A 12,110-nucleotide genomic window follows, 5' to 3' on the forward strand; every position below is an offset into this window, starting at 1 on the left:
GATATTGTCCCTTATCATTTGACCCATTTAGGCCTGACCACAACATTTTAAAAAATCCTTCTAAATCCTCCAGTTTTCTGAAATAAATATTTTCACAATTTTTCAAAAATAGCAGACCTACAAGCTCGTAGCGCGCCACTCGGTGGCGCGCTATGAGCTTGTAGATCTGCTATTTTTCAATAGCTAAATTATAACATAATGTTTAAAACACCAAAAGGGGTTCCCGCCCAAAATGGGTTAACTGTCCTTTTTGCGCAGATCACGCAAACCTCAGCAAAAAGAAAAGGACAATATCGAAGGCCTCCAACTGTATACTAGCAGTAGTGTTGATGGTAGCAGTATTGGTAACGGTAACATACTGTTGGTTTTTAACCTGCTGTGTTTGTGGTCTTCTCCAGCTGTGGGCGTGAGGACCTCTTCTGTCAGGACGCCCAAAAACAGACACGCCAGAGAACCCAGTACGTACAGACTGCACTTCCACCATCACCTCACAACACTCTGTCCCTTCCATAAAGCACAGACTGCACTTCCACCATCGCCTCACAACGCTCTGTCCCTTCCATAAAGCACAGACAGCACTTCCACCATCACCTCACAACACTCTGTCCCTTCCATAAAGCACAGACTGCACTTCCACCATCACCTCACAACACTCTGTCCCTTCCATAAAGCACAGACTGCACTTCCACCATCACCTCACAACACTCTGTCCCTTCCATAAAGCACAGACTGCACTTCCACCATCTCCTCACAACACTCTGTCCCTTCCATAAAGCACAGACTGCACTTCCACCATCTCCTCACAACGCTCTGTCCCTTCCATAAAGCAGGGGTTCTCAACGTTTTTGGCCGGGGACCCCCGGAAATGCTTCGGCAACGTCTCGGGACCCCCGCCCCGCCCCCTCCCGACCCCCAATATAAATGGACTGCTAGAATAACCTTAAACCATTTTGGGCGGGAACCCCTTTTGGTGTTTTAAGCATTGTTATAATTTAGCTATTGAAAAATAGCAGATCTACAAGCTTGTAGGTCTGCTATTTTTGAAAAATCGTGAAAATAAAATTTTAAAAAAAACCTTTTTTAAAAAAAAATAATTTGGGGACCCCCTAAAATAATTTGGCGACCCCCCGAGGGGTCGCGACCCACGGGTTGAGAACCCCTGCCATAAAGCACAGACTGCACTTCCACCATCGCCTCACAACACTCTGTCCCTTCCATACAACACAGGCTGCTACTTTGAATGAGCGCAGAAATTTGACTGCAGGCTACATGGTTTAAATGTTATTGTGTCGAGGTTTGACGCAGACATTTCCAGTGCCTCTTATTCTCTCTCTCTCTAGGCCGTTCTCGGACGAGCCCTCCGCCAGGGCTCATTTTTATTTAGCTCTTTCCTGCTTTTGATTAATTTAGCAAGTTCAGTTTTACTCTTTACTTATTATAACTTTTGAAGCTACAGGGCATACCTGGTAGAGTGCATACCATTATCGCTCGGCCCTTGAGCAGCCGAACCAGGACCCTTTACTGCATGTACTGTACTTTCCCTTCTCTCTGTCCTGCTTTTGACAACATTTGAACATTTATGACAGTACAAAGTACTTGATGTGTTCATCGTTTACCTGGTATGCATAGTTTCGTCTGTACAGAATGTTATTTAGATGTTATTTAGGTTGAAATGAAATGATTACTATATTTACCCAGGGTATCTGGGCTAAGCTCAAGAACTTGTTTCCAGCCAGGCCCTGCTCATAGAACACATTTAATCGTAGTGGTTCAATGCCTTGCTCAAGGGCACTTCAACGGTGGTAATTTTAACGTGTCGGGCCGCTGATTCGAACTGGCGACCTTCCGGTATCAAGACCGCTCCGCAATCCGTTCGGCCACCGCTGCCAGGTTCAGCATGTTTTAGCCCAGTTTACCTGGTATCCTAGTTTCTTTAACCCATTTTAGACCCAAGGACAATTCTACAAATGTCTTCTGGAAAGTTTTCTGGAAAAACCCATGTTTCTATGTTAGTCGTTCTCAAACATTTTCATGTCGAGGACCCCCAAAAATATATGTTAATTGGCCCGCTGACCCCCATCTGAAAATATGTTGTTTCAGGGGAACACCCCCCCCCCCCCCAGAAGCAAAGATTTGAGTTAAAAACGTTTGCTCTAAAATAAATATGGGGACTAGGTTGGCGGAGGGTGTGTAGAGCCCACGATCACATTAGATAATTGACACAGTGGTGAGAAATGGGTTACAAAATCGTGGGATAAAAAAAAAAATATATATATATATATAAAAAAAAAAAAAGTTTGCTCTTAAATAATATATATTCAAAGATTTGCGCCACATTGTGACAATTTAAAAAAAAATAGCAGATCTACAAGCTCGTAGCGCAGCACTCAGTGCCGCGCTACGAGCTTGTAGATCTGCTATTTTTCACTAGCTAAAGTATAACATAATGCTATAAACACCAAAAGGTATTTCCCGTCTAGAATGGGGTTTAAGGCACTGCTACACTGTTCTCTCTGCACTCTTATTTGCAACGATCACTTATTTATCGTTGAGCCTCTGCTATATTAATGCCCAAAACTATAACAAGTTCCTCTCTCCTTGTCCTGTGACCAGTCCTGTCGTCTCTGCGCGCTCCCGAGCCGCCGTCCTCCTCCGGCGAGGAGCCCAGGCAGTTCCAGTGCACGCTGCCCGGCTGCTCCAAGTCCTTCCGCAAGGCCAAGCTGCTGGACTACCACCTCAAGTACTACCACAGCGGCAGCCCCCCCGGGCTGCTCCAGAACCTCCACCACGCCACCCCGTCCCCGGACCGGGTGGTCCGCACCCGGGCCACCTCCGCCTCCCTGCCGCCCGTGTCCACGGCCCACGCCCTGGAGCTGCTCGACTCCAAGAGGAGACGGACCGTGTCTTCCTCCTCGTGTAATTATTAAAACCCATTTTGACCTGAGATCGGATTCTAAAAAAATGTCTTCTACATCCTGACAGTTTTCTGAAAAAAGCTATGTTTCTATGTCAGTGGTTCTTCGATTTTTTCAAAAATAGCAGACCTACAAGCTCGTAGCGTGCCACTCGGTGGCGCGCTATGAGCTTGTAGATCTGCTATTTTTCAATAGCTAAAGCATAACGTAATGCTAACACCAAAAGGGGCACACACACAGTGATGTAAATAGGTTTTCAATATAACGAGTCCCGGGATGCAGGGATGGTCTTTTAGATGAGTCCCAGGGACATTTTATGAGTCCCAACTTCAACCACGTTAGGAGTCATACTTTGCCCTTTTTTTTAATTTATTTTTTTTATAAATTGCAGCATTTAACTCATTTCATTTTATATGGTTATAATGTGGTTACATTCATGTAGAAAACGGAAGAAGAAATGATTATTATAACTAAAGCTATCAAAATAAACTAGAATAAAAAACAGTACAGTAGTACAGTAGTGCATCCCGTGGATGCAGAGGTCGTTGTTTTATTGCGTCCCTTAACTATAAACTGCGTTTTGGGATGCAAAATGCACCCTGTTTTAATCTCTGCGCACACACATCCACGCACACAGATGTAAAGATGAATCACTGACGGATTCTGACAGTGGGGTTTTCCCGGGGGACCCCCAGGGGGGCCTTGAGGAGGTTCCAATTTATGATTTAGGCAATTAGCAGACGCTCTTAATTCAGAGCTACTTACATTAACACAACCGTTGCCGGGATTCCTTCAAAATAGGAGCTCTGGGGTGCCGGAAAGACATGGCCGCTTTTACTCTGAACCCCACGACCCGGAAAAAATCAGCTAAAAATAGTTTGCTTTACATTGCTAGCTTACATTGCTATCGTTTTAATTTATACGATATATGATCCAAAAAGCGTTCATATTTTGCGGGAGAGACTCAGAGCTCAGAGCGTAGCATACGGTAGCCGAAAGGCGAACTGACAAATTAAAAAAAGGAAAAAAATCTGAATATTCCTCTCTCGCCCGGTATCATTGAGGACACGCTAGGACGTCTACAGACGTCGTCTGTACCCCATCGGTTCGAGTCCCTATGATGTTTCCAGACGTCCTATGTACAGAATGTGTTAAGCAAGAACAAAAAGCATGGCAATACATCACATACATACAAAGTAGTTGGTAGTTCCAGAGGGTCCCCTGCAAAATGAGGAACACTGACACACTCAAAGGACGACTTCACCCATTGGTCCTCACTAATGCTCATGATAAGGACGACTTCACCCATTGGTCCTCACTACTGGGTCATAGTAGGGCTGTGGACACTTCAGAAACCCGCCTACCATTGAAGTGACAACATTAGGTTGTTTTTGTTTTATTGTATTTGTATTAACTCAAGGGCTTCCATTATAGCGTGCCAACTTTACAGGAATAGAACGATTGATTGATTGATTTATTAACAGTTTTGCAGAATTACAGTACATTTCAAGTACAACTCAAATACACAACAAACTGTTAACTGTGAGTGGACGACACCATAAAGCATTACACTTGTTTACAATAGGGCCCACCGTTTTCAATTCATCAAAACATTTAGAGACGTGCGAATATACACAACTATAATAGTCAAAACAGGAAATCATCATAGAGGAGGTAAAAAGGGAAAAGAAACTTATACAGTGAAGGGGGGGGGGGGGAGGGGGGGGAGGAAGGGGTGACGTACTGTACCGCACTGCATGCAGTACTGTATCTATTGGCTTGCATTTCCCATTGATGACGTCACCGGTGGTCTTGTTTGTTGGGGAGCTACCTTTAGTCCTTTGATAAGGAGATTAGAGGACCACAAGCCACCTGTGCAAACAAATCCCGTCGGTTCTGCCCTGTCCAGAGGATATATGACACCCCCTTTTGTATGGATTCCTGTATTGTTGCTTCCTCCTTAACCCATTTTGGCCTGACATCGAAATTTAAAAAATGTCTTTTCTGAAATACCTATGTTTGCTTGTTTGTTTGTGGTGCTCAATATTTCTTGTCAAGGACCCCCAGAATTATCTGTAATTGGCCACCGACCCCCATCTGAAAATATATTGTGTCCCCCCCCCCCCCCCAGAAGCAAAGATTTGAGTTAAAAACGTTCACTCTGAAAGAATATATATTAAAAGATTTGTGACCACATTTTCACGATTTTTCAAAAATAGTGGACCTACAAGTTCATGGCGCGCTATGAGCTTGTAGATCTGCTATTTTTCAATAGCTAAAGTATAACATAATGCTTATAACAACAAAAGGCGTTCCCGCCCAGAATGAGTTAAAGAGGGACACTTCACGCTTTTTGCAAAACAATATATGTTAATGACGTTTAGAAGATTTAGAACACTTTCCTGGGGGTCTTTGTGTGTAATATGTGGTTTTAGATATTTTAGCAGTGTCCATGATGTCACAGACACTGCTCTCACTTACTTCCTGGACTACATCGTTGTCTCAGTAAGACAGCCCTCCCACTATCCACAAGGAGGAGCAGTGCACCAAAGTATTATGGGAATTGTAGTCCAGGAAGGAAGTGAGACCAGTGTCTGGGACATCATGGACACTGCCAAAATCGAAAAGATCTAAAACCACATATTACACACACACAGACCCCCAGCAAAGTGTTCTAAATCTTCTGAACGTCATTAACATATATTTTTTTGCAAAAAGGGTGAAGTATCCCAAGTGCCAGGGACGAGAAGACGAGATGAATCTAATCATGCTCTGATTGGGAAGACGAGTTTTCCTTTTTTTTTTTTTTTATATTATTATTATTATTTTTAATTTCATATTTAGAAAATTCCTCTAATCTGGTGTGCAGGTGATGCCATGCACATGCCATGCACAATAGAATTACATTTTCTTTATTTTATTTATAATGGGAACAGTGGCACCCAGGACCAAACCTGGTGTCCACCAGGTGGCACTGAAGGAGTTTAAATACAGTGATATTGTTACAGTCAGGGACTTGTGGTTGTGAGGTCCTGGAGAGAGAGAGCGAGAAGCTCAGGGTTGAGGTGAAACGGGACAGGAAAGAGAACGCATTCTTTGTTTTTCATGCCGTTGGGACTCCGCAAATATATGTAATTATTATCAGCTTCGTTCTGCACGGACAATATATTCGTCCCATCCCATTAAAATAATTAAGTTCCTATTTATCGCTATCACGATAAAAACTCTTCCAAGTTTTGTTTTTTAAATTTAGATTTTTATAATAATCTCATATCAATACAATAGAGATGCTCTGATCGATCGATGGCCGAATAAAATCGTCCAAATTCACCGATCCGCAAATCCGATCAAAGAAAGCTAAAAAGCTGCGCAGTTTACAATTTACATCCAAAAGAATGTGTCACTCTCTCGGTTCTGCACTGCTGTACTGGAGAAGTATAGCACTCTCGGTTCTGCACTGCTGTACTGGAGAAGTATAGCACTCTCGGTTCTGCACTGCTGTACTGGAGAAGTATAGCACTCTCGGTTCTGCACTGCTGTACTGGAGAAGTATAGCACTCTCGGTTCTGCACAGTTATGGCAGTTATTTGGGGCCCCCACATTACAATATCTCTGAGGTTGAGAATCACTGTTGAGAACCACTTCTCTAAATCGAGTCGTGTGTGTGTGTGTGTGTGTGTGTGTGTGTGTGTGTGTGTGTGTGCGCGCTCAACGCTTGTGTGTGTTTGTGTGTGTGTACAGCGCTCTCTCCCCAGGCCTTCCATCTGGAGGACGTGCGGTCGACGGTCCGGTCGTGCGGGAAGAAGAAGCGCTCGTCCACGTCCGTGAGCTCGGACAACAGCGCCGAGCTGTGCTGCTCCTCCTCCCTGCCCCCCCTCGCCCCCCACCCCTGCTCCCTGGCGCTGTCCCCCCCTCCTCCTCCCCCCAGGGAGCTGAGGCTGGAGCCCCCACACCCACACCCCCATCCCCACCAACACCCACATCCACACCCCGGCCTGCTTAGCAACCCTCTACAGCCAGGTAGGGTTTTTGATTCATTGAAATTGCATTAACCCATTTAAGGCCTGACCTCGAAATTTAAAAAAAATCTTCTAAATCCTCCCAGTTTTCTGAAATAAATATTTTCACGATTTTTCAAAAATAGCAGACCTACAAGCTCGTAGCGCGCCACGCGTTATGAGCTTGTAGATCTGCTATTTTTCAATAGCTAAATTATAACATAATGTTTAAAACATTCTACAAATGTCTTCTAAATCCTGACAGTTTTTTTGAAAAAACCCTATGTTTCTAATGTCAGTGGTTCTCAAACTATTTCATGTCAAGGACCCCCAGAATTATCTGTATTTAGCCGCCGACCCCCATCTGAAAATATGTAGTTCCAAGGACCCCCCCAGAAGCAAAGATTTGAGTTAGAAACGTTCGCTCTGAAAGAACATATATTCAAAGATTTGTGCCACATTTTCGCGATTTCTTTTCAAAAAAATAGCAGACCTACACGTTCATGAGCTTGTAGATCTCCTATTTTTCAATAGCTAAAGCATAACATAATGCTTAAAACACCAAAAGGGATTCCCGCCCTGAATGGGTTAACCGTTTGTAGAACTGGTACAGTTCAATGAAAGTACAGGTCAATACAAAAACTGCCACGAGGATAAAACCAGGAGGAAAAAAAAGCACTAAGACTTGTTTACATCAGGGTCCTCCATTTTCAATTCATCAGATACCGGCTGTTTAATCCCATTGGCGTGGCTGTTTCCTCCTATCACGCAATAGTTTGCCTAATCGCAATTACTCGAGACGATCGCAATGTAAACCACGAGTTGAATCCTGCACTTAAATGCAGCCAGGTGGTCAGTCTTTCTGACATTTAAAACTCACCATATTTGAGTTAATGGATGTCCTTATTGCGAGTCACATGGTTATGATAAGGATGAAACCTGCGTGACCTCTGACCTTCTACCTCCAGGTTTAATCAAGATGGAGAAGAGACTGAAAATGGACGCCAAGCACCTGAGCTTAGGTCTGTATATGTCCGTCTGTATATCTGTGTCTTTGTCTCTGTCTGTCTGTGTGTCTGTCTGTCTGTCTGTCTGTCTGTCTGTCTGTCTGTCTGTCTGTCTGTCTGTCTGTCTGTCTGTCTGTCTGTCTGTCTGTCTGCCTGCCTGCCTGCCTGCCTGCCTGCCTGCCTGCCTGTCTGCCTGCCTGCCCGCCCGCCCGCCCGTTTGTGCTGCCCTGTGTGTGTCTGTGCTGCGTGTGTGTCTGTGCTGCCCTGTGTGTATCTGTCTCTGTGAGTTTGACTGTGTCTTGCCTGTCTGTCTGTCTGTCTGTCTGGTTGCTAATGGAGTCTGTCTGTCTGTCTGTCTGTCTGGTTGCTAATGGAGTCTGTCTGTCTGTCTGTCTGTCTGTCTGTCTGTCTGTCTGTCTGTCTGTCTGTCTGTCTGTCTGTCTTTTCTGTCTGTTTTTCTGGTTGCTAATGGAGTCTGTCTGTCTGGTTGCTAATGGAGTCTGTCTGTCTGTTTGTCCACAGGGAGGAAGAAGGACAGACGAGATCGGAGAGACAGAGACCCGTTCAAGTTGAAACAGAAGAAGAAGAAAAAGAAGAAAAAGTCAAAGCAGCACTGTAAATAAACGTTTACAACTACATTACCCATAATTTACCGCTTCTACGTCATGTCAAAAGGCTCATAGACGGACCTGACAACGATAACGCGCAGTGAATGTTCCAACATGCATGTTCTGGTCCCTGGAACGATACTCGATAAAAATACTCGTGTTGGTCAGCTGGACTGTATGCATGTTAGGAGGCTCGCTCGCTATGTTCGTAGTTTTACCCATTTTGGGCGGGAACCCTTTTTGGTGTTTTAAGCATTGTTATACCTTAGCTATTGAAAAATAGCAGATCTACAAGCTCATAGCGCGCCACCGAGTGGCGCGCTACGAGCTTGTAGGTCTGCTATTTTTTTTAAATCGTGAAATTGTGGCGCAAATTTGGAATATATATGTTTTTGAGAACGAACGTTTTTAACTCAAATATTTGCTTCTGGGGGGTCCCTGGAACAACATATTTTGAGATGGGGGGGTCGGAGGCCAATTACATATAATTTTTGGGGTCCTTGACATGAAATATTGAGCACCACTGATACAGAAACAATAGGTATTTCGGAAAACTGTCAGAATTTAGAAGATTTTCTTTTTAATTTCGGCCTAAATGGGTTAAGGGGCGTTCGCTACTGTACATTCACAGTGTACATACATGAAATGTGTTATTTCATTTACCCTGCGTACACTGCCAAAGAGGCCCTATGTGCCATGAGACACAAAGTGGATAGGTAAGATAAACTGTTATCTAACTGTGTGTGTGTGTGTGTGTGTGTGTGTGTGTGTGTGTGTGTGTGTGTGTGTGTGTGTGTGTGTGTGCGCGCGTGCCTGTTCCAACCCAGGTTACCATAACTACGACGGCCTGTCACTGTCGCTCCTGGAGCATTCTTCTTCCTCTGTGCATCATCGTCAACATGGCGGCGGCAACACCGCCGTCTCCCTGCCGGCCCCCTCCTCCTCCTCGTCGTCCTCCAAGCACCTCGTCTGTCCCCGCGCCATCCTGCAGGTGGACCTCAGTGGAGAGAGTACGTAACGTAACACCCCTCCCCCAACCAACCAACCAACCAACCACACTTCCTGTATGAAACCGAGGTTAATTAAATAAGGTTAGGAAGCGAAGACCGTACGGTGGACTCCATGTTGCTCCCTGGAAAGGAAAGAAACATGCGCAACAATGGGCTATATGCAGCCAACACTTCCGCCGTTCAGCTGCCTTGGTCTCAACTGCGCATGTTTCTTTCCTTCCAGGGAGCAACATGGAGTCCACCTTCCTGCCCTCCTTTAATAGTCCTTGTATGAAGCCCATCTCGTACTTCTCCGCATGGCGGTGGCACACGTTGAAAATTTGCACACCTGACCATAGAGCGTGTGCGCATGTATAAAGTGATTGGGAAATCGAGTGGCAAAGTGAGTTTAATGTCGTTTAACATCGTTTAATGCAATCAGATAGGACTTTTCTGTTTGGATGTATTGGGGCTGTCGAGGCCCGAAACGTTTTTTTTCCCCACTCAGTAGGCGTTCCCGCCATAACCTCCGGGTATGATGATGGCATGCGCGTACCCTCTATCTACAGTTGGGTGCCACCGATATTGTCCCTTATCATTTGACTCATTTAGGCCTGACCTAAAAAATTAAAAAAATCCTTCTAAATCCTATAAATAAATAAATATTTTCACGATTTTTCAAAAATAGCAGACCTACAAGCTCGTAGCGCGCCACTCGGTGGCGCGCTATGAGCTTGTAGATCTGCTATTTTTCAATAGCTAAATTATAACATAATGTTTAAAACACCAAAAGAGGTTCCCGCCCAAAATGGGTTAACTGTCCTTTTGCGCAGATCACGCAAACCTCAGCAAAAAGAAAAGGACAATATCGATGGCCTCCAACTGTAACACCATTCAAGTCAACGAGGGGGAACGGACCAACCACTTCCTGTGTGTCTCCTAGACCGGAAGTGGTTTGATTCCCTCAAACTGAATCAATATAAAACATCAAAAGGCCTCTGTCCATGGCGGTTTACGATTGGACGCTGCGTTAGTCGGTCGGTGTGTGTGTGTTCAAGTTAAAATCACGCAGAATAGAAACACAATTATTTGTTTATTTTAAATATATTGTCCATGTTGAACGGACAATACATCTGCCTCACCCGTAACAACAGCGTGGACTGTTTTCTTTAAAGTTAATGTAACCACTGCCAGCCTCCCATGATTTGTTTGTCACATTCTCGCCATACACAAGTAATCATTTTGGCAGCGGTGGCCCCAAGATTTAGAGGAGCACCCTTGTTGCCGAAAGGTTGGCGGTTCGATTCCCCGGACGGGCAGGAAAAATCTGGGTGGGGAAGTGATTGTCATCACTCACCCAACACCGCTGAAGTGCCCTTGAGCAAGGCACTGAACCCCCAACTGCTCCCTCTGGAGCTGCTTAGTGGCCAACAGTATAAGACTGTGGTTGTACTGGCCAGCTCCTCTGTGTGTGTGTGTGTGTGTGTGTGTGTGTGTGTGTGTGTGTGTGTGTGTGTGTGTGTGTGTGTGTGTGTGTGTGTGTGTGTGTGTGTGTGTGTGTGTGTGTGTGTGTGTGTGTGTGTGTGTGTGTGTGTGTGTGTGTGTGTGTGTGTGTGTGTGTGTGTGTGTGTGTGTGTGTGTGTGTGTGTGTGTGTGTGTGGGGGGGGGGGTGGCGTTGCTGCAAATGAGCACCTGTGCTCAGCTACTTCCCTGGGTAAATAAATGAAGACAAAAAAATGGGATGGTTTACATATTAAAGGAGCAGTCCAACCACGTAGCATATGAAGGTTTTGAGTGACACACAGTGGCTGAGGGTTTTATCAATGAACTGAATTTACAGCTCCAAGGTCAATGGATTAGATGGATTTTGTACAGGACAACACTATAAAATGGCCCTATATATATATATTGAAAATGTTTTAAACATTCTTGAAAGTGTGTGAAGGCATTTGTGGAATCGGCCTCGGGTCAAAATAATACTAAACAACGGACAGTCACAGTGGATGGTAGTAAAACAATTAAGCATAATAATTCAATTCAACCACCAGGGGATTTAAACGCTTGTGAATAACACAAAACGAGTCCTGAAAGCCTGTGTTTCAGAAGACCAGACAGAGAAGGGAATGCTGCTCCACAGCTTGTCGGGGCTGCGAGAGCAAAGGCTTGGCAGGCCTCCTCCCCAAGCTTAAAGTTTCTGCTTACTCGGGACGGCCAGCATTCAGACAATAATGTTCAATGTTTTGGGTTTTTTTTTTGGATGTTGACCGTTTGAAAGAGGTTGGGTGGACATCGATGGGAGGCTTCTGGTTCTGTCTGGTGATGCATTTACACCTTGATTATCTTAGTGTATTTTGCTTAAAGGGATAGTTCAGATTTTTTGAACTTAAGTTGTATGAAATACTTGCCATTAATATAGTGGTTGCAACTGTATTAATTGATTGCCCGAGTCCCATGGTGGGAGTTATGCTCTGGTTTTGGTCAATATTAAGTAGTTCTGGTCATTTTGTGGGGGGCACTGAATGAATCCACAAAACGAACGTAATTTGTATTGTTGACCTATTTCTAAAATATTAGCACGACTTTCGTTCAACTT

General features: G+C 44.5%; 1 protein-coding gene across 7 annotated transcripts in view; it reads left to right on the forward strand.

The window, feature by feature from the left end:
- Positions 1-12,110, forward strand: part of LOC306925600 (PHD finger protein 20-like protein 1) — a 54,548-nt gene that overhangs the window by 18,921 nt on the left and 23,517 nt on the right. For all 7 annotated transcript variants that reach the window (XM_079504528.1, XM_079504527.1, XM_079504531.1 and 4 more), the window contains 6 exons: positions 399-458; positions 2,614-2,916; positions 6,657-6,935; positions 7,882-7,935; positions 8,443-8,535; positions 9,356-9,538. In XM_079504528.1, the coding sequence (XP_079360654.1) occupies positions 399-458; positions 2,614-2,916; positions 6,657-6,935; positions 7,882-7,935; positions 8,443-8,535; positions 9,356-9,538 (972 nt within the window). The remainder of the gene's footprint in view (positions 1-398; positions 459-2,613; positions 2,917-6,656; positions 6,936-7,881; positions 7,936-8,442; positions 8,536-9,355; positions 9,539-12,110) is intronic.

The sequence above is a fragment of the Electrona antarctica genome (genome assembly GCF_951216825.1).
Source record: "Electrona antarctica genome assembly, chromosome: 6".
NCBI lineage: Eukaryota > Metazoa > Chordata > Actinopteri > Myctophiformes > Myctophidae > Electrona > Electrona antarctica.